The sequence below is a fragment of the Mustela nigripes genome, chromosome 9, assembly GCF_022355385.1.
Source record: "Mustela nigripes isolate SB6536 chromosome 9, MUSNIG.SB6536, whole genome shotgun sequence".
Classification (NCBI taxonomy): domain Eukaryota; kingdom Metazoa; phylum Chordata; class Mammalia; order Carnivora; family Mustelidae; genus Mustela; species Mustela nigripes.
In genome coordinates, this window is record NC_081565.1 from 81772263 (window position 1) to 81796181 (window position 23919).

Below are 23919 nucleotides of genomic sequence, written 5' to 3' on the forward strand. Positions count from 1 at the left end.
GCCAAAGGCAAGGGAAGCAAGGGCAAAAATGAACAATTGGGATTTTATCAAGATCAAAAGCTTTTGCACAGCAAAGGAAACAGTTAACAAAACCAAAAGACAACTCACAGAATGGGAGAAGATATTTGCAAACGACATATCAGATAAAGGACTAGTGTCCAAAATCTATAATGAACTTAGCAAACTTGACACCCAAAGAACAAATAATCCAATCAAGAAATGGGCAGAGAACATGAACAGACATTTCTGCAAAGAAGACATCCAGATGGCCAACAGACACATGAAAAAGTGCTCCATATCACATGCAACACATGTCCCCTGCTCTCCCAACCTCTATTTCTTTCTGGCACTGCTCTCTCCATTTGGCATGGCCTGGTTCTTTCATTTCTATGTATACAAATCCTTCCCATTCTTTAAGAACCAGCCCAGTTTTCATCCCTTTCCTGAAGCATGCTTTGAACCTCCAGTCCCAAAGCATTCTCTCATTTCCCACATTTTTTTCTCTTCCTCTATTTTAGAAATTTAAAGTTTCTGCATTGTAGAACAGTCATCTAGTAATCTGTGCATGTTTCTAATGATGTACCCAAAGATCTTGAGTTCCTTAAGGGTATGGTCCTAAGCATTTTATATTCTAAATACCATGTAGGACAATGCCTTGTACTCTGTAAGTACTGAATAAATGTTTATTAAACTGAAGTAAGCAAATATTTGTTACTGAGGGTTTAATATGGTTTACACACATGATATTTTATCCTGCAAAGTTAAAGCCTATAAATATATTGTATATTGTAAGTGCTCAATAAATGCTTATAAAGACAGAGAGGGAGGGATAACCTGGGCTTGCCAGTTTCCATTCCAGTTGCTAGATTTGTATTGTTAAAGAAGGTATCACAGCTTGGACTGACCTAAGCACAAGTACCAGCCATATATTCTGAGTCTAAACAGTAGCACTTGAGAGAGCTTGATACGGTCTCTCCTTTCCCAAAGAAACAAAAATGCACACCATCCCTCCCAGACCATTAATGATAATGCCACTAGAGTGGGTAAGAGAAGAAATCTCCCCAGAATGAAACTTCTTCAGGAATCCCAACATATCCTGAAATGTTATCATTATAACCAGTTCCAGTGGTTTTACTGCAATGTGTTTAAGCATGACCAAAGAGGACATATTCTTAGGAATTCAAGGATGGTTTGATGTCAGCAAATCAATCATGCTATTTCATTACATCATAATAAAAAAGAAAAAAGTACTTCTATATCACTAGATTCTAAAAAGACACCTGGTAAATCCAGCAGCTGTTTCTACAAGGTTCTAAGTAAAATAAAAATAAGAAATAATATCTACATGGACATAGAGATTTTTACCAACATTAAAAAGTAATCACTGGGGTGCCTGGGTGGCTCAGTTGGTTGAGCATCTGACTCTTGATTTCTACTCAGGTCATGATCTCAGGGTCATGAGATTGAGCCATGCATAGGGCTCTACACTCAGCACAGAGTCTGCTTGAGATTCCCTCTCCCTTTTCCTTTGCCTTTCCCCACCAAATGAATAAATAAAATCTTTTTTTAAAAGTTTTAAAAAGCAATCACCAAAACAGAAGGTAAAATATTAAATCCATTTCCATTAAAATAATGAATTATCACAATTATTATTTAACATAATTCTGAAGGTTGTACCTAATGCAATAAAAATATAACATACAGGGTAAAAATATTAGAAAGGGAAACAAAAATATTTTAGTCACAGATTATATGACTGAATGCCTTTTAAAAATCACAAGAGATTATACAGTTTTAGAAAAGAAAATGCTGTAATTAATATTAGAATGTGATAAGGTGGTTGCAAAGAAGAGGGGAAAAATATTAATCAATAGCGTCTCCTTATATAAGCACCAAAGAAATTAGAAAAATGAGGATGTCAACATTAAAATCAAAGCTGTTAAAAGCTCGGGACGCCTAGGTGGCTCAGTTGGTTGGACAACTGCCTTCGGCTCAGGTCATGATCCCGGAGTCCTAGGATCGAGTCCCGCATCGGGCTCCCAGCTCCACGGGGAGTCTGCTTCTCTCTCTGACCTTTTCCTCGCTCATGTTCTCTCTCACTGTCTCTCTCTCAAATAAATAAATAAAATCTTAAAAAAAAAAAAAAAAGCTGTTAAAAGCTCTATAGGACATATGACCCAGTCTCTTCAATTAATAAATTAGAGAGAGAACACCTGAAAGGGATAAGCAGATTAAAAGATATTTAAGAGATATCAAATAGTTATAAGTAATATCTTTTGGATCTCAATTAGAGAAAGAAAAAACTATTAAGGAAGAGGTGAGAAAAGGAGAAGTTATTAAGAAATTACTTTTGGCATTCCACTCTACATTTCTGTTTAGGATATAGAACTCTATAAAAGAATGTCGCTCCTATCCCAGTAATAATAAAAGGCCAGAAACCTTCACAATCATAACCTTTCTTGAACTCCTTAGAAATGTGAGGCATATGGCCATAGAGTAAGTGAAATCCAAAAGGTGACAAGCCCCTTCAAGGAAAAATAAAAAATAGGACACAAAACCATCTTCCTTTTGGCAGGTCACAGGAAAAAGAGGATGCTTCCATACAAATGAAAAATAAGAAGTAATTTAAGAGTTCCAAAAATTCTTAAAGGCCAAGTATATCCCATCATGTTAGTTTTAAAATTTCTTGGAGTCCCAGATACCAGAGATATATTTGCAAGTTAATTCCCACAAACCTTCACTGGGTGTTCACAGAAAAGACTGGAGACAGAGAGGGGGTCCTGACAGTGTTTGCATGCGGGCAATGATCAGCTGCTGACAGACAAGCATGGCGCCCTCCAGTTCCCCAAACCCTCCTTTCATAGGAAACAAAAGGCTTAAGCTTTTGGATATGTGAGTTGCAAATTTTCTCATCCTAAGAACCCACGCAAAAATCCATTGTTACTGGAATAGGGATTTCTCCAAAGATTGCCCTTGGAGAAAGGGTAGGAAACCTTTTGGGGCCTGTAACATTACTCCAATACTAAGGAGAGGTCTGCTGTCACTGGAGAAGGGTCAAGCACCTGACAGTAGAGATCCATCTTGTATCATAGACATGCGGGCACTATGGAAAGCTGCAAATGAAACAGAAACACTGAAAAATCTCCTCCAATACAGCATCCTTGCTTTGGCACACAGTAAAAATATCACACTTCTGGAAGAATTAGAACCCTATGCAACACTAAAAACTATAATAGAAACAAAAAAATCCAAACTCAGCTCAACTCCTGACTAGATTAATTTACCCTTTTCAGTAATGGCCAGATAAAAGAAGAGGCATGCCCATTTCTGTGTATAAACATTGTTTACCTCAGCCTCTAGTGTTCTTATATACATACTCTCCAGCATTCAGTGAAAAATTATGAAATACACAAAAAGCAAGAAAGACTAAACCACTGCTTTATCCAGAGAGATAAAACAATCAAGAGAACCAGATTCACAGATAAACCAGATATTAGAAATAACAGACAGGTAGTTTGGAATAATGACGTTAGATATGTTAAATGATCTAATGGGAAAGATAAGCAACATATTAAATAGATGGGGAATTTTCTCACCAAGATAAAAATTATAGACAGAGTCAAAGAAAAATGCTAGAAATAAAATACAGTATCCGAGATGAAGAATTCTTTCACTAGGCTCATCAGAAGATTGGACACAGCGAAGGAAAGAATCAATGACTTAAAGATAATGACAACAGAAAGACTTTAAACTGAAACACATAAGAAAAAGGTAACCAAAACCAAACAGTATGTGTAAAGAGCTCTGAGACAACATATGGTCACAAATCATGTGTCATCAGAACCCCAGAAGAGGGAGAATGGGGAAGGAGAAATATTTAAAAAATAATGATTGAGAATTTTCTAAAATTAATGAAAGACAATAAGGAACAGATCCAAGAATCCCCAAAACCCCAAGAAAGATTAAAAAAAAAAATACCTAGATATATTGTAGTTAACCTGTTGAAAACAAAACATATAGAGAAAATATTGAGGGCAACCAGAGGTAAGGATTGGTGAGAGTTTAAACACAGAGGAACAGAGACAGACAAGAACTGAAGCACACTTCTTAGAAAGTATGCAAGCCAGAAGACAATGAAGCAACATCTTGAAAATACTGAAATAAAGAAATGAAATTCTAACATTTTAGGTGTGACAATGGTACTGTGGTATTTTATATTTTTTCTCAACAGCTTTTGTACTTAAAGATTCACACTAGGGATTGTTTCACACTCATCAGAGAGGAGAGCTCACCTTGTAGATGCAGGTAGAGATAAACCAAGATGATGATTGGCGCATCAACCAATCATCAACCATGAGCTGATGATGATAGAAAGTAGGTGATAAGCAAAGAGGAATTCAGTGATAGTCTCTCTACTCTCATAAAATTTTTTAAATTGCCATAATAGGAAATTTTGTTAAGAAATGGAAAATTTTAAGTATTTTTTATTTGAGTACAGTTTGACACACAATGTTACATTAGTTTCAGGTACACAACATAGTGATTCAACTTCTCCATACACTACGCTATGCTCACAAGTGTAGATAAAATTTATCACCATACAACACTATCATAATACCACTGACTATATTTATTCCATAACTGGAAATCTGGATCTTCCACTCCCCTTCCCCTCAGGCAACCACCAGTTTGTTCTCTGTATTTGAGAGTCTGGTTTTCTGTTTTGTTTTTTTTGGTCTCTTTTTTTGGTTATTCATTTGTTCTGTTTCTCAAATTCCACATATGAATGAAATTATTCAGCACTCTGGGTCCATCCATGTTGCCACAAATGGAAAGATCTCTTTTTTATGGCTGAATAATATTCCACTGTATATATATATTCCACATTTTTTTTATCAATTCATCTATGGATAGACACTTGGTAATTTTGCTTTTTGGTTTTTTGGTGGTTTTTTTTTTCATTTATTTTGTGTTTTAGATTCCACACTTGATCTTAGCCAAAAGGCAAAGAAGTTTTAGATTCCACGTATGAATGAAATCATGGACTATTGGTTTCTCAGTCTGACATTTCATTTGGCGTAATGCTCTCTTGGACTATCCATGTTGTTGAAAATGGAACAATTTCATCTTTTTATGGCTGTGTAATAGTCCATCACACACACACACACACACACACACACACACACACCTTCCTTATCCATTCATCTGCCAGTGATGGACAATTATGTTCCTTCCATATCTTGGTTATTGTAAATAATGCTGCAATGAACATAGAGGTGCATTATCTTTTCAAATTAGTGTTTTCATCTTCTTAGGGTAAACACCCACCATACACAAAAATAAATCCCAAATGAATTAAAGTCCTAAGTGTGAGACCTGAAACCATAAAAATCCTAGAAGAGAAAACAGGCAATAATATCTCTGACATAGACCGCAACAACATTTTTCTGGATATGTCTCCTAATGCAAGGGTAGCAAAAGCAAACATAAGCTATTAAGATTACATCAGAATAAAAAACTTTTGTACAGGAAAGGCAGCCATCAACAAAATGAAAAAGGCAACCTACTGAATGGTAGAAGATATTTGCAAATAATGTATCTGATAAAGGGTTAATGTCCAAAACATATAAAGAACTTACGCAACTCAACACCAAAAAACCCCAAACAATCTAATTTAAAAATGGGCAGAGGACCCAAATAGACTTTTTCCAAACAAGACATACAGATGGCCAACAGACACATGAAAGGATACTCAACATCACTAATTATCAGGGAAATGCAAATCAAAACCAAAATGAGATGTCACCTCCCACCTGTCAGAATAGCTAAAATCAAGAACACAAGAAACAACAGGTGTTGGTGAGAATGGGGAGAAAGGGGAACCCTCATGCACTGCTTCTGGGAAGGCAAACTTGTACAGCCACTGTGGAAAACAGTGTGGAGATCTGTCACAAAATTAAAAATAGAATTACCATATGATCCCAAAATAGATTTTTTTAAAAGAGGAAAAAAACCGGAAGAGATGAGTGTATCATAACACATATCCTACCAGTCTTCTCTGATTTTTTTCCTCTAATTATCTCTTCCTATGGTCCACAATGGGTTCACAGGTCTCCAAACTGAGGTCATACAGTGCTACAGCCTTAGCCACCCTCTCCAGTGACATTACCGCAGCAAAACATACCAGTGCCAAAGCTCTCTTCTCCACACAGAGAGCACCGTCCTGAGTCCATCAGATTGGAGAAGAATCTCCATCCCGCTGGGGTCTCATATACAGGGACCTTCATTGATTTGGCCACTCTGAAAAATTAAATTCAAGGCAACAGTCAATTCACATATCTCTTCCCCTTTCTTTTCTTAGCACAGAAGAAAGTCTTTAGAATTTATTAACTCCAATAACTAGATTTCAGAACATTCCAGACTGTGTTGACATTTTTCAGGATTTTAAGCCATAAGATAGAAAATGATAAATAGCATATTCCAAGGGTTCTCAGTTTTGCTTTCCCCATAATATAGAAAATATTAAGTTAATGTGTAGGATATTGTCACACTTATGTTTTCCTTCTAAAAATGTTCCTTTATCTACATGGTAAGATCCCACTTGGGGATCTCAGAATCTAAATTAAGAGGGAGTTTGGGCACAAACACTTTGGAATATTGTTTGATAGTATCTACTAAAGATGAATATACCCATATCCTATAAACCAGCAAGTCAACTCTTAGAAATTAGACATGTAGGGACACTTGTGGCATACAGCTGTGATTCACTGCCAAACCACACACACATGCTAGGACTTTTAGGATTGGAAAACTCATTCTACCAGCTCCTAGAAATGTTGATGGCTAATGGCTCACAGGTGTAGCCCCCACTCTCTGCCAAAGACAGATGTCACATTCAAAATCATGCTTTCCTCCCCAGGTCAGCTGATGTACAATGACTGGTAAATGAGGATGGATAAAGGTCTAGTTTCCTTGCCCCTATTTGGCACAACTCTGTGGGACCATTTCAGCTCTAGAGCTCTCCATAGGTTGGCTGAGGCCTTTGTTGTGACTGCACCGTAGTCCAACTTATCTCTCGGTGTCCAATTCGCCTTCCTTGCTCCCCCACAGGTACTGATCTTAAAGCCAACTTTGGTCTGGATGGCAGAAAGGAATAAACTTCTCGCAAGCAAATCTCTTTCAGGGTACCACCTGGGGAACCCAGTATGTCACATTACTCAACAGAATATATACACAAGATTTTACAAAAATGATTATAGAATCACAATTCATAAGAACTGAACAAACCCAACGTCCACTGAGTAGGATGGACAGATGACTTGTGATATATAATGCACTGCCGTAGATTTCGTGGGACAAACTATTGCTATGTGCAACAACTTGGATGAAACTCACAAACATCATATCAAGTAAAAGAAATTGGGAACAAGAAAAATACATACTGTATTGTTCCATGTAGATAAACTTCAAGAACAGCTAAAACTACAGTACTATCACAAAGCAGGTTTAGGGGATCAGAGAGGTCAAGTGTTTTGGTGAAGGTTTCACAGAGATAAGAGGCAAAGCTAGAATTTGGACTCAAGTCTGCTTAATTTCTGCTCATGTTCCATTCCATTATATTGTGGTGTCTGCCCAAATGATTTAAGAGGTATGTAGATCTCAGAAAATGCTCGGGAATGATCTGGTACTGTACCACTGACCTAAAGAGTTTCATTTTCCCCACATGCAAGCAACCAAAAAGCAAAAACACCAAATACCTGTCACCAGCAAGATTTAGTTTCTCAGAGGCTATAAGTGCAGGAGGTAGTCAGGGAGAGGAACCAGTGAGGGCATCTTAGTGAAGAAGAGGAAGAAAGGTGCACAGAGGACAAAGGACATAATGTAATAATGATTTCTTTAGGTTTGTTTTGTGGCCAGCTAAAGAAAAAAAAAAATCTAGAAACTCTTGCCAGAGGAAAGGGAACAACTTCCTTTCCATAACATACAAGTGTAACTGATGTGTTCAGGACCTTGAAAAATTATGTGCTAAATCTCCCTCGTTTGCTTGGGAAAGTATTTTTTAGATGCTCAGGTATTACATTGAAGGTTCTGTTGTTGTTTTAATGGGCTAAGAAACATATACAATTACACTTGTATCTTGGTAGGAACAATGAAATAAATCCTCCCCCAACTGTAGATCCAAGGTAAATTTTCATAGTCAGAAGCAGAAGGAAGGAGGAGTAATTCACAAGAAGATTCCCAGAGTCAGCACACAGTAAAGCCTAGGTCCAAGTTAATTTCTCAAATATGAATTACCAAATAGAAAGCGCAACGTGGAGGAGATGTCAGGGTAAGAAAAAGGGTAGACAGTTTGGGGACATATATTTTCTGGCTAAAACATTCTTGTTGGTTCGGAGCCAAGTTGGCAGATCTAAAGGGAGGGGACAGGATTTCCCTTGCTCCCACCCTTCCCAATGAATCACTGTCAGGAGGTCACCAGGCTGAGTGCTGAGGCTGGATACTTCTACAACGCTAAGGCACAATTGCAGCTATGCAAGCTAAGATAACAACATCGGTAATTAAATTCCGGGATCGTGAGCATGAGCTGATTGTGCCCTAGAGTCAGAAAGGAATTCCTCTCCCTCCTCCCTCTCCTGAACGTGGGATCCCTCCCAAACACAGCATTCAGCAGATACCATTCTCTAGACTGGTTTTTGGCAGCAGACCCCCTGGGGATTTTCTGAAAGCTTAAAACCAAGCTGCTTATTCGGAGGGTCTTCACCCCGCTTGACCGCTGCCACCATGTGCTAGAGACAAACGTTAAGGACTCACTTCCCAGGAAAGACTGGAGTATGAAGAAAAAGAAAGAAAATGAGTCTCGACCACAATTTTCCCGCAAGTGGGAGTTGAGTTCTAGTAGTTAAAAAAAAAAAAAAAAAAAAAAAAAACAGGGGCGCCTGAGTGGTGAAGTCAGTTAAGTCTCTGACTCTTGGTTTCGGCTCAGGTTATGATCTCAGGGTTCTGAAAACGAGCCCTGTGTCAGTCTCCACACCCAGCATGGAGTCTGCTTAAGGTTCTCTCTCCCTCTCCCTTTCCCTCCACCCCTCCCCCCTCTTTGTGCTCTCTCTCTGTCTCAAATAAGTAAATCTTTAAAAAAAGAAAGAAAGAAAGAAAGAAAACGAACCATGGTGGATGTAACCTTCTCAGTGTGATTTGTAAACCTCTAAAAATGTGGTTTCAGATTGGAAACAGCCTCAACCTACTTTTCCAATAGTTTCTCTCCTGGAAGTGACTAAAGCTCCTAATAACTGGGCCATCTCTTATTTTCCAAATATGCTCTTTCATTTTTGCTGTTGTTGGCTACTCCTGAGTCATTCTTCATGCTTTTCATTTTACCTAGATTAATACCTCCAGTCTCTGTCAAAATCCTTCACGTTGCTTCAAGACCAATTTTAAATGCCCTTCCACCATGAAGCCTGTGGCAAAGTCTGCTAGGTGACCAACAAACCTATCTCTTCTCCTGGACACACAGCTGGACTATACTTCCCAACCTCCCTCCCAGTTAGCTGTGGTCGCGTGGTGGAGTTCCAACCAATGGAACTTGAGTGGAAATGACATGTACCCTTTGCAGATCTAGCTATTAAACTTCCCCATCCTCCATGTTCTTTCTCCTACTGCCAGCTTACAGTGGATAAGCTGAGCAAACGCGGAAGCTATACATTGAAGATGGTAGACCCACAGTATGGAAGGATCTCGGTTTCTAATTTGCCATTTGGAGTAGAATCAACCACCAATCAGGAACACCTGTTTTTAGCTTTTGATGACTGAGAATGTTGTTTTGTAGTAACAGCTCCATGATCTTTATCAGTATAATGCTTTCTCATCATTACAATCAAACCAAAGCAACCCTTCCTCTCACTTGGTTTAGGTCTTTATGTTCATGTTGTCATTGCTGATATTGTACATCCTTAACACTTTCCTTCCACACACAGATGCACACTACTATCACAACCAGTGTATTAGAAGTTCTTTGAAGCAGGAACTATATGTTATAGACTTTTTATAACTCTTCAGTGTTTAGGATAATACTTGTCAGATTTGCCCTTAATAAATTCAGCATGATTTCAGTTGACTAATATTGAATCTTTAAGGGTGTTCTCGTATAGCAGGGAGAAAAGAATCTTTATTTCATGGCCTTTTTCTCTTGTAGTATCTTAAAACTATATCTAAGTCATTTCTGTGTGCTTTATTTATTTACTTTAAAAGATTATTTATTCACTTATTTGAAAGAGAGAAAGTGAATGAGAGGAAGGACAGGGAGAGAGGGAGAGAGAACCCCAAGCAGACTCTGTGCTGAGCGTGGAGCCCCATGCTCAGTCTCACGACCCTGAGATTGTGACCTGAGCCAAAATCAAGAGTCAGACACTTAACCAACTGAGCCACAGAGGTCCCACCACATTTTATTTAAATTCATCATTTTGAGAAAGAGAATTTCACAAGATATTAATTAGTGGCGTTATCAGGATGAGAGAAAGGCATTTCTTGGAAATAAAGATCTCACAGATTTAGGGCAACGACTAACTGAAAATCAAAGGTTTCAGGAGCAGGAAAATACATTTTTCTATTTTACCAGTCTGGCCGTCGTCCTACCCTCAGGTGCTCAAATAAGATACAGATACTAAAGCATCCCAACAGTGCCCTAAAATCTCACAGAATTAAGGGGCACTGACATACCCATCTTTGTGCCTCCAGCACAGTGCACAGCCACAGTTGTTATTCAAATATCTAGACACCTAATTATACAGTACTTCATCATTATGTGGGAGAGACTCTACTGGGATGTCAATGATTAATGACTCCCTTTCAGCATGTGAGACAATAGCCAAATAAAAAAATGATTGGTTCTATCAAGAATATGAAGCATACCCAGCTGCTCTTGGAACCTACTTCAACAAAGCTGCAGCAAACTTAAAGAGAACAAGATCCAGGTTTCTCTTCTTTTGATTTACCTTTAAATGTCCACTTTCTTGAAACTCAAGCAGGGCTCATGACTCTATTTTCTACACACTGAACACTTAACCCCATTTTTTTTTTAAATTTCTTTTCAGCATAACAGAATTCATTGTTTTTGCACCACACGCAGTGCTCCATGCAATCTGTGCCCTCCTTAATACCCACCACCTGGCTCCCCCAACCTCCCACTCCCCACTCCTTCAAAACCCTCAGATTGTTTTTCAGAGTCCATAGTCTCTCATCTTAACCCCATTTTTAACCCCATTTTTAAAAGCCCCCAAGAGCAAAGAGTAAAAGATATCTGCATCTCATATATCCAACAAAAGACTTATATGCAGTTCACATTTTAAAACTCTACTACAGAGTGCTTGGGTAACTCAGTTGGTTAAGCAACTGCCTTCAGCTCAGGTCATAATCCCAGGATCCTGGGATTGAGCCCCTCATCAGGCTCCACCTACTCTGTGGGGAGTCTGCTTTTCCCTCTCCCTCTGCCTGTCACTCCCACTGCTTGTGCTCTCCCTCTCTCTCTCTCTGTCAAATAAATAAGTAAGATCTTTTTAAAAATCTCTTATACATCAGTAAAAAAGGCAGATAAGCTTTTTGAAAAGTTGGGCAAAAGCCTTGAACAGGCACTTTATAAAAAAGGATATTCAATAGAATCATTAGCATATGAAAAGATGCCCAATATCAGTAAAGGTAATGTAACCGCAAATTAAAACCACAATGAGATAAGATTACACCCCCAAAAGACTAGCTGAAAAGAGTGGTACTGCTAAGTGCAGGTAAAGGTAGGGAATTCATGTATTGCTAAAGGAATGCAAATCAGTACTGACTGTGGCATATTTATTTATGTGACATATTTACACAAAGGAGTAGCATAGAAGAGAGAAAATGAACAAGCTACCACTACATAGAAAGACATGGATGCATCACATAAATATAACATTGGGTTAAAGAAGTCAGCATAGAGGAATATATACTGTATGATTCCACTTACACATAGATCAAGTAGATAAAAGTAATCACTGACATTGGTCTAGGCAATTATTTTTGAGGTAGAACACTGAAAGCACAGGCCACAAAAGCAAAAATAAACTAGCATGACAAGATGAACCAAGAGTCACTAAATAGCAAGGGAAACCACCAACAAAATGAAAGGACAACCTATGAAACAGGAGAAAATATTTGCAAACCCTGTATCTAATAAGAAGTTAATATCCAAAATAGGTAGGAACTCCAACAACTCAAAGACAAGAAAACAAACAATCTAATTAAAAAAAAAAAACAAAACAGGTGAAGGATCTGAACAGACATTTTTCTGAATAGCATATAGGAATGGCAAACAGATATATGAAAAGATGTTCAATGTTACAAATCATCAGGGAAATGCAAATGAAAACCACAGTGAGATATCACCTCACACCTGTTAGAATGGCTATTACTAAAAAGACAATAGATAAGAGCTGGCAAGGATGTGGAGAGAAGTGAACCCTTGCGCACTGTTGATGGGAATGTAAACTGGCATGGCCACTACTGAAAACAGTATGGAAAGTTCCTCAAATACTTAAAAAAAATAGCTGCCATATGATCTAGCAATCTGACTTCTGGGTATATACGCAAAGGAAATGAAAACAGGATCTCAAAAAGATATCTGCATGTCCATGTTCATTGCATAATTGTTTACAATATTCAAGATATGAAAACAGCCTACATGTCTGTCAACAGATGAATGGATAAAGATGTGGTGTGTGTATACAATGAATATAATTCTGTCACGAAAAAGAAGGAAATCCTGCCACTTGCAACATCATGGATGAACCTGGAGGGCATTTTGTTAAGTGAAATAAGCCAGGCAGAGAACAAAAAATACCCTACAGTACCCTTTCTACACGGAGTCTAAAAAAGCAAAAAGTCCAACTCATAGAAACAGAGAATAGATGGGTGGTTGCCAGGATTAGGGGCTGGGGAAATGGGCAGGCATTAGTCCAAACGCAAAAGATGAGTAAATTCTGAGGATCTGACACACAGCTTGGTGACTGTAGTTAGCTATACATATTATATACTTGAAACTGGCCGAGAACAACATTCTCATAAAAAAATAAGTATGTGCTGTGATGAATGTTTTAATTAACTTGATTGTGATAGCATGTGTGATAATTATTGGTGATCAGGGTCATGGTTATCTCTGGGAAGGGAGAGAGGAAGGAGTAAATGAAATGGAGAATAGGGGATCGTCAGGAGGGCTGTTTTGTTACTTGATCTCCATGTTAGTTACATGCGAATGTGCCCTTAGTGAAAAGTCCTTGAGGGACTTAAGAGTAGTCCTTTTTTTAAAATATACATTATACTCAACAAACATTTATTCAAAAGAAAAGCCCCCTCTAGTATTTGTGACTAAGCACATATGTATGTGAATTGGCTATGTTTATGTAGTCCCAAGAAATAAATGGCTGAAGACAGAGTTTAGCAGCATTCTGGATATGCTGGCCAATGTCTAGCAGACATCTCAAGAAACTGACCTCGAACTAGCCCTTCGGTATTTTCACATCCATGAATTCACTCCCAGATCCCCTCCTTGATGTCTGGCATGGCCAGCCGGAGCTGCTCTGAGGTCAATGTCTTGTGAGTTTGCACTTTAAAAGCATTTCTAAGGCAACCTACTCAACTCACAAATATGAATTAGGCGACATTCATCCCGGCCTTATTTTCTAATAGCCATCTTAAAGTCTGCTTTTTTTTTTCATTAAGTATATCTTTATGGACTGTTCTTGAGCTACAGTGCCAAGCACTGGGGATACAATGGTAAGTCAAACACACGTTGTCCCTGCCTTATGTGGGTAATGGTCAAAGACTAACCAAAATATATAAAATTGTTACTGGATTGTTCTATGAAGTAAAGACTCTCAGCGATTGGAAAATCTAGGTGTCTTAGATGGGGTTCCCTAGAGGTAGGCCCCGAGAGATTCCCCTAGAGATTTATCAAGGAGACATGCGTAAGGGCTGGGGAAGAAGGACAGAGACAGGGAGAAAGTCAAGCAATAGTGTGATCTTGATGAAGTTCTAGAACCTAGGTGAGGTTTGGTGGGCTGAGGTCCGGAGCCGATGACCAAGAAAGAATTCTTGAGACATCTTTGGTGCAAAATGGTGGTTTATTAAAGCACGGGGACAGGACCCGTGGGCAGGAAGAGCTGCTGCCCCGGGTTGTGAGGGATGGCAGGTTCTGTACCCTGCGGTTGGGGGAAGGTGAGGGGAAGGGAGGTGTCAGTGGAGTTTTCATATGCTAAAGAGGGCCTACAAGGTGCCAGGATGTTCCAGGCCTGCCGGAGGCCTTGCCCTTGCTGCTGGATCAATGTTGTCTTTAGACCAGCCATTAACATTAAGATCTTTGGGAGACTTTTTGGTGGGGTCTCACAATCCTGCTATCAATCGTCTTTGTTAGTGAGATTTAGGACATTTGTAAGCCAAGGGAGACTCCTGTCTAGCAGGATTGTGAGCTCTGCAAGTTAACTATTTGCTTATTGTTCACGGCAGTCAGGGCTGCCTGAGGGATGCTGCACTTCTGGAGGGGAGCGGGTGAAGAGGGGGTGCAAGGTGCCAGCTTTTGCTTTGTCCTCAGCCAGCCTCCTGCTCCCTCATCAATCTCAGGCAGGACTATGCAGAGTTTAGCTTTTGCCAGACCCTTCTGTGGGACTCTGGATGGTGAGCTTTGCCTCAGAGTTGTCCTGATCTGTGACAAGCTAGTTGGTCTTTCAAACTCTGACTTGGAGCTATTGGTTAAAGACTCCTGTGGGAAGAGGCCTTAAACTCATGGGCATGAATGTCTACTTTTAAACTCATCTTTTGGATGGAGCAACTCATACTTGCAGGTAAAATAAATATAAAATGGGAGGCTGTCATAATAAGATGATCACAAAGGTTTTTCAACCATATATATAAACTTGAGCAAAGAACTCTTTGTTCCTGAGCCCTGTAATATCTCAGCTTGGTGTAGACCTCAAAATTTACATATTGAATAACACCTTCCTTGCCTGCCCTATCAGGGGGGTTGTAAAGATCAAATAAGGTAGTATATAATGAAAAGAAAAGGCTCTAACAACTATAAAGGGTCCTACAGAGCTATCACATGACCACTGTCCTTTGTATTGGATCTCTCACTTAATTAAAAGGGAAATGGATATTTCATTTAAAGAATATTTATGGGGAAAAAAACAAAAATGACTTCATGTCTCATGTTCCCTTCAAACTTCCACATTTGGCCAACTGTAAAATGAACAAAGATGGGCCCCAAACCCCAGGGCTTTTGCTCCTTTATCTAGAAGCTTCTGAACATTCATTTTAGGTAAGGGTTATGGCAGAAAAATAGGATTCTTCTTTATTAGATTTTAAGTTTTGTTAGGAAACATAAGGCAGGCATATTTCTAAGGATCGTGACATCATTTGAAAGAAAAAAGTTTGGCTTTGGGAAATTGACCAAAGATCCAAGAGAAAAATATGTAAAACTGAAACAACCACAGGTTTATTTCTCCAAAGGAAATTATCTGGAACCTTATGTCTGGGAATTAACAAGTGTCTGTTTACAATCTTGATGTTTAAGCACTTTGATGTAAACTCTTTCTGGTTCTAATTATTTTCAAAGAAGAAAAACTGTTGAAAGACTAGAGCTGGTGAATTTTCAGCCCTTAGAGTTCTAGTTAAGCTGAGGGATAAAGAGATAGTTGTCAGTGGTCCTTCAGATACCCATGAGATTGCTCCCCCAACAACAAAAAGTGAATTATCTTCTTGTCTTTTGGTTTTCCTTTGAATTTTTGATCATGTAGACGCCTTACTGAAGACTTTTTAAAATGCCTATATATTACACTGGAAGATTTAGAATCAATTCCTTCACTCCTATAGACAAACAGTAATAAGAAATGATGTGACAATTCAAGCCCAGGAGATAATGTATCTCAGCAAACAAAACTTTTCTTTCTTAAAACCTTTTCTTTTTTTTCTCTTCTGGATTCAATTAGCATCTTTTCCTGGAGGGTATTATACAAATCTTATTGATCCTATGTCGTAAAACAGAAGAGAAGGGACATCTGGGCTTCAGATATTAAATAAATACACACTGACTGTAAATGGATACTCATTCCAAAGGGAGAACGAAGCCCAGGGTATAATGCTGCATCACCATTATGTGGACGATACCATGAGCAGATATAAACATTGAAATAGGAAGGCATTATCAATTTTTCCAAAGCATACATCTGTTCCTTTCTCTGATGTCTCATGCTGGATTCAGTTTCAGCGTGCCTCAGGGACTTCAGTGTTTGTCCCCAATGTTTCTATGAGCCTAAGTTTAACCCTAAAATGATTAATTTAAATCTTTTCAGTCAAAATATGACAGAAGAGTTTGGCAATCTATCTCCATAGGTAATGTGAGAGGGGGAAGGAAAGGAATAGTGAGCAGAATATTCCATACATAGGGTCTAAATAAAAGAAAAGGATGGATAAATTTTTTTAAGATGGATAAATTTAATTGCATTAAAATTTATAAAAATTTCTACTAGTCAAAGACACCAAAAAAAGGAGACAAGCCATAGACTGAGATAAGATATTTGCAATACATAAAACTGAAGGATTAGTAGCCAACCTAAACAAAGAAGTCTCGTAAACCAATATGAATATCTCAACTGACCTAAGCAATTCACAAGAAAAGAAGATTAATTGGCCAATATGAAAATACACAGTAAATCAGGGAAATGAAAATTTTAAGACAGCCAGACATAATGTCATACCCATTGTGTGAAAAAGGAAAGAAGAAAAAAAATCTAATAATACCAAGCGTTGGTGGGAATGTCATAGGAAAATGGAAACCCAAACACTGGTGGCAGAATTGTAAATTAGTACACTCAGTTTACAGGGTAATTTGAGAAATCCTAGTGGAGTTAATCATACTCTATGACCCAGAAAGCCCACCTCTTGGTATCTATTTTCGAGAAACTGGTGTAAGTGCATGCAAGGAGACATGGTTCAAGGATGTCTATTACAGCACTGTTGGTGAGAGAGAAAAAGAGCTAAGCCAGAAGCAAGGTAATGGTCCATCAGTAGGGGACTTGACAAACTGTGGTTTGTTTATATAGCGGCAAATAAGCAGCTGTGATTCAAGGGCCCCAATGCATAGATTGTAGAAACAAACAAAACAGAAAACAAACAACAAAACCATACACAAAGAAGAAATTAAGTGTGTATTTCTGTCTTGAAATATTATCTTAGATCCCTAGTATTCCAATTACTATTTCTCACTAGTTCACATTGAAAACCTAGTGGGATATTATTCCTACTTCTAATGAGAAGTTCCAGACATTTGCAACTCTGAAGAATTAATGGGACTAAATAACTAAATGAAGAGCCCCTATACATCAGGTTCAGACAACCATCCAGAACCTGCCAGTGCCACCAGAGCACAAGGGAACTAGGAAGATCGTCCTTGTCCCATAGCTATGCCTCTGAAGGCAGAGAGCAAGTCCATGTACACTAGCTGGAGCGTGCCATAATTAACTAGCCTGGGAGTTTCCCAAGATTCTTAGCCAGGGCTTTCCACCTGCATGGATAGAACTTAAAACCAGGTGACCTCTCTTCCCTCCTCCTCTCCCTCCTCCTCTCCCTCCTCCTCTCCCTCCTCCTTCCCTCCCTTCCCAACCCGTCCTGTCCTTTCCCTTCCCTTCCTTCTTAATTTAGAGATGGTGCTTATACTCTGTGTAGTATAAGCATTTCCCCCTCCATTTTCTCTTGCTAACCCATCCATCAACATCACAGAGAAGAATTCACCAGTTCTGCAGATGGTTCCTAATAGAGATTGTCATTTCAGCTCACTTTAGGGAGTTAGTTCTTGGTTCTTTGACAGAAGGAAGATCTTTGTTATTTGACAGAAGGAAGACAAAGAACCTTCTGGACCAAAGCATTCAAAATTTCAGGAGGAGATGCCTGTTCAGAGATACAAAGGCTTTTAGATTTGGAGGGGTTCCCTCTGGGAATGTGAGCAGCAGCTGCCCATGCTGGTTTTGGAATACAATAGACCACACAAGTCATTCCTCTGGTGTTTTATCTCATGGGGAACTCTGCCCTGTGGCCTAATGGTTAAGCCAGGTTGCTATTTCCTGGGAAGTCAGAACAAGTCATCAGGCAACTCTCTCTAAATGAACTCTGAGAAAATAAGCATTCATCAAAGTACATGTAGGCAGACACCCACCTAACAAGTTCCCTGTATTCACGAATGCTCTTATCTTTCCAGGATTTCCATCCTTTACCCAGCAGTGAGCTTAATTTTGCCAATAAGTATAAGGAAAGTCCATGCCACATTGATTCTGCTCTAACATCAGTTTGTCTTAAAAACTTTTTTTGGTTTAATGAGACATGGTCATGAAGAAAGAAACTATTGAAAAAGTTGATGTCCTTTTGTAGGAAATGAGTTTCACGGCACAAGGTAAAGCTGAGTGGACAGCAAAGGTAGGCAAACATGCGCTGCCTGTGGGGTCCAGTCCATACACCTTCACAGGGATGAGAGATGGACTCTGAATTATGGCTGAGTCTCCACCCAGCTCCGCCCTTCTTGGCCCTGTGACCATGGTGAACTTCCTGAAACTCAACAAGACCAGCTCCAGCTCCTTCACCTGTGTAATGGGATTAACAGTGAAACTCTTTTCTCAGAGAAGAATAAATGGGGTGATGTTTGGGAAAGCCCCAAACACCCAAACCAGTGCATGGACATCGGGCATAGCTACTAGCATCAGAAGCTGGACAGCTGCAGCTTTCAGCTTCCCCCTAACCACCCCCCCACCAACACCCAATAGTGTTCGGGTAGCGCCTGCTGGAGGCACCAGACAGCTTCACATCCTTGCACACGTAATGCACTCAGGTGCAGATACTCTGTGTTGGTTGGAGTCCCAACAGGAATAGAGGACCCATTCACACTGAGTCATTGGAGGAGTACTGAATACAGGAACTATTCACACAGGTGTGGACAGTGGGGAGGGGGAACATAAGGAACAGCACAGTACCCCAGAGCAAGTGTCATAGAGCTAGCATTACCCCACCCTCTGATTCAGTCCTGGAATCCAGAGACCCAGAGACCCAGAGACAGAGCTGGGTGGACAGCGCTGTCTGGCAGGAGCCATGACCTTCAGAAGAGGCATGAGGCCAGCACAGAGACTCCTCCCCTTAGATGGATATAAAATGTAATTTACATTCCAAAACCAAGGCTCTCAAATATCAATGGAACCAAGGGCATGAGATCACTGAAAGCTCAGGATAAGATCAAGTGATGGCAGACAAATTTCCAAAGGGAATTGCTTAAAAGGGTTGGCTGAAAAGAGACTGATTACTTCTAAACAAGTGTCTGTTAGCTTACCAAGTCCAGTGCTCTAAGTTTATTGTGAGCACGTAGAGATGATGGTAGAACTGGCCTCTCTTCTTTCATGGGATTTCTCAGAACTAAAGACTTATTTTACTGTAAAACTTCAAAGGTCAAGTAGGATACCCATTTCTCCTATTTATAAGGAGCCCCTCGTGGAGTTGACATTTCATCTAGTATCTGCTGGAAAACACTTGTTGAGATGAACCAAGAAATATATTCCTTACATGGCTGTCGCAGGGGTGTCCTTCAAAAACATTTACTCCCATGGAACTCTTTGGAAGAGCAGGGGAGAAGGAATGTGTCAAAGAGACTTAAGTCACATCAGGGACTCACAGCAAGATGCCATTCCCAAAGACGCCTGAGAGACCAGACATTGGAAAAGACATCCAAGGAAGCACAGACACTCCTCCTCTAGGTGCTCTAGGTCCGGGATTGCAAAAGACTCTGAGCTCAGCAGAGAGAGGCAGCGGGGGCATGGCTGGTGAGTGGTAGACAGCAGGGCTCTGTGGTATCTGAGCGAGTCACCTGCCCTTCCTTTGAGCCATCTGGTCCTGGGGTTCAGTCCCCCGAGAGCCAGTGGGGGAAGAGGAAGGAGGAAGGAAAAGCAGCTGCTTGCGTTCAGGGTGACCCATAGAGCGCTGGCCATAGCTGAGATGAACTCCCCCTCGGAGAGTCTCTCCTTAGTCGTCTCTGGGGAATGGAGAGCCAAAATAGGTTGGCGAAAACACACAGTTCCTGAAATTAATTGGAAAAGCAGAGACTCCTCTGGGAAAGAAGAAAGCCACTCAACCGCCTTGTCCCCCTTCTCTGAGTTCGAGTCACGGGAATATTTAGTGTTTATGTGTGTGGATCCATTCTGTATGAAGGCCATAGGCCTTAGGGCCTTAGGGGAAACTTCATCACAGAGGGAGGGCAGCTTAAAGAGAAGACAGAATGGCTTCCAGGCAGTGAAGCTCTTGCAGGGGTACAATCTTGTGTGAAAGGAGCAATTCTCTTTAGATCAAGATCCCACAACCTACCGTGAAGGGATGATAAAGACGAATGAAGCAGTAGGAGCGCCATTCTCTGTGTCAGACCAGAGCTATAGCCCAAGAAGAGCCTTTTTGCTTCAAGACACACACTCTTTAAAATCCAGTCATTCCCAGCTGTCAAAAGTGTGGTGGCACACCGCTTTTCTTAGACAAGAACACTTTCATGCCATCTGCTGAAATGCTGTCATAATATATATTCAAATGTAGGTATCCTCAATATGAACACTGCTCCCTTGGATAGTGGTATCCTTACATAGTGTACATCCTGTGCAACTGTATGCAGCAGCCATCCATCAACCTCACCTGAATTTAGGCAGCACAGAAGCAACTGCTGTTAAGTCCCCTAACCACATTCCTGGAGTAGCTGGGTGTAGATCATACCCTTCTCAATGGTCATAAGACTGGGAGTAAGCCTAAAAGCCTTTCACAGTCTTGGAGTAGCTGAAGACACAGCTTCGAATGGCACATTTTATTTTTCTCCAACCATAAGGCCTGCCTGATAGCATTTGGTGGTGAGGAACTCTGGAAGCGTACATGTGTGTATGAGTCCTCACCCCATATCATACCAAACATATTAAAAAACAGCCACATCGCATATAGAAATCTACTTTTTGCTCCAAAAGAATTTTGAAAGGATTTTTCTAATTTTGTTTTTGAAATGATGAGGCAACAAGTCACTCCTTTAATTACCTATATAACTATATAACTTTCTGTATATCTATATTTATTTATATAACTTAATTAACAATATACCATAAGTATAACTTCAATTAACTTATTTCTCATTGATCATACACACTCCAGAATGCTTTCAAAATGAGAAGATACACTCCACAGATGATTTTTAAGCATTGGGATGATTTCCTGTATACTGAATGTAATGATAAAGTGACAATACATTATATTTCATACCCATTAAAATAGGCAGCTAATCATACTGATGTCACAGTTTTCTTTATTTTGGAGGTAATAATTGTTTTCAGGCCTGTAACCTTAAGCCCACAAAGGCTGAAGGCTCAGGGCTCGGTGTTGAGAATTCTAAGAAGGGATGACATGACTCCGGGGCCCATGGGCACGTGTTCATGTGTGTGCATGTGTGTGTGAGTGTGTAAGGGTGCGTGGGCATGTGTGTGTACATAGAGGTCTATGCGTGTGTACTGTGTGTATGAGCCTGTGGGTGTATTCATGTGTGTGTGTGTTCTGGGGGTAAGAGAAGGTGGTGTAACTCATCACAAACATAGGTAGTTTCCTGCACAACACGGTTGCAGGGAAAATGCTTCATCTTCTCTTCCATTCTCTCCCCACAACATTCTGCCTCTACCATACTCATTGTCAGAAAAGTCCTACAAATGTATTTCCGAACATTCCATCCCCAGCTCTGTCACCTAGCTCACGTGACCTCTGCCCATACCCAGCCCAGTTAATCCCGCCCACCTGGAGAACCAGATCTGGACGCTCTCCCCCAGCTCCCTCACCGAGCTCCAGGCTGCCAGCTGAGTTTCTCAGAAAATCTCAGTGCAATGTTCCAAGGGTCAGAAAAAGAAACGATTGTTCACCTGTAACAAATCGTCTAGCTGGATGAAATAGGACAGTTGGGGGGTGGGTTATCCTGATGAAACCAAATGTGCATTTTCAGTCCGAACAGAAGTAGTAAAATGACTCCATGTGGTATGAATGTTTATAAATTTGCAGGAAGACGACACCTGTGGGGTGCCCAGACTCTGCCCTTAAAGTCTAACCTAGGACACAAGTTTGGACAAAGTCTCCCTCTACTTTTGCCCGACTGCTCATGTTCAACTATTCAGCTTCTCCAAAAGGCTAGAATTTCCCACATTTTCCTGATAACAACAGTCACCTGAGTACTTATGAAAGATACAAATTTCCAGGCCCCCTCTGCTAGGATGTCTTGAAGTAGAGGTCTTGCTTAGGGCCCAGGTGTCTATTACTCCAGAAAGTAGTGTTTCTTATTTGTGGGAGACTCTTACTTACTCTGTAAGTCTCACACCGGCTTTGAATTCTTCCAAGCCCGGTTCAAAGCACAGCTCTTATGCATTTAATTCTGTGACGATCATAGGCCAGCACTTATCCATTCTTACTAGGGTTTCCACATCTCAGATATTGGAGTAGTTATAATACCCGTCAGCACCCCACTCCCTGCCAGCCATGTGGACGGGCCAGACTGTCTCCTTGGGAGGTGGTCCGTGTGAGCTGCAAGGGCTATGACCTTGGAGGCCCCGGCAGAGGGCACTCCTAGCTGAACTTGACGTTGAGGGACAGAGTCGATCCTCCCTTGAAGAATTACGCCCCATCTTTATATTCTGGGACTCCAAAGGCCTGCAGCTCCCAGACAAGCCAGGCTTTCTGCCTTCCATGACTCAGGGACATGGCTTCCCTCCCTTTGGCTGCTGACTCCTACTGGTCCTTCAAGTCTCAGCTCCTGGGAAGCACATGCAGAGAGCCCCAGGATGAGAAAAGACCCCTCCTAATGTTCCTTGAAGGTGACACGAGCACCGCACCTCAGGAGCCCTCTTCTGCCAGGCAGTGCCTCCACCACAAACCTTTCCACACCGCTGTCCACGTCCATCTCCTCCACAGACAAGGACTGTGTCCTTCCCTAATATCAACATCCAGCACAGGACCACATCCGATTATCAGAAACCCAGAGGCGGGCAGATTCTCTTAGGCAGAACCCCACCTACTCTGAGAATCACCACAGGTAACAACAGGTGCTCCTCATGGAGTGGGCTATGCCTAAGAACAGAAAAACATTTTGGGAACCCCTGAGCTTACTGAGAATAAGAGGGAAGTCCCAACCAACGCAGGTTTGTTTATGAAATCACCGTGAGGCTCCTGGGTGCTGGGAAGAAGTTCGTGGGTGAGACCAGGGCTCTGCCTGAAGGTGTGGGGACTTCAAGGAAGCTCACACACAGCCTTCCCTAAGGGTCTCCCCCAACGTCCCCTTGGCCTGGATGATTCGGTTGCATGGCTACAGCTGGACTGGTCAGAACAGAAGGGTGGGCATTGGAAGGGCACACACACATCTTGACCTGTTGTGCAGGACTTATGTTGTATTTACTGGGAAACAAAGCTCAAGAAGGTAGAACTCAGAGAAGGGAGTGGGTAGGATTAGGAGTCATCAGAGGAGACAACCTTCTGTACCTATGGGTAGAAGCCCGTTCGCCCGTCCCAGCCCCTCCTTTTCCCTCTTCCCCAACATAGCTGTCTCTTTCCCTTTGGATATTAACCCAGGTTTGACGCCAGTGCTCTCTTTCCTCTCCCCCTTTTTGATGCTCTAGCTCTAGGACTGGGGTATTTACTCTTGAGGAAGGGAGAAGAGAAGACACGTGACTTACACTGGGTGACCCTCTACCTAGTACCAGGCACTGGGCTGGGTGTTTCCCCACATTGATACCTCCTGGCCATCCCCCCCAGGTCAGCTTTATTATAATCCTCCCAGGGCTCTAGCCCTTGCTGCCCATCCAAGGAAGTGCCTCAGCCCAG

At 40.8% G+C, this 23919-nt stretch overlaps 1 protein-coding gene across 1 annotated transcript in view; it reads right to left on the reverse strand.

Moving 5' to 3' along the window:
• PGM5 (phosphoglucomutase 5) overlaps positions 1-23919 on the reverse strand; it is a 196866-nt gene that overhangs the window by 69265 nt on the left and 103682 nt on the right. Inside the window, exon 7 of the mRNA XM_059411915.1 lies at positions 6185-6300. Coding sequence (XP_059267898.1) covers positions 6185-6300 — 116 coding nt within the window. The remainder of the gene's footprint in view (positions 1-6184; positions 6301-23919) is intronic.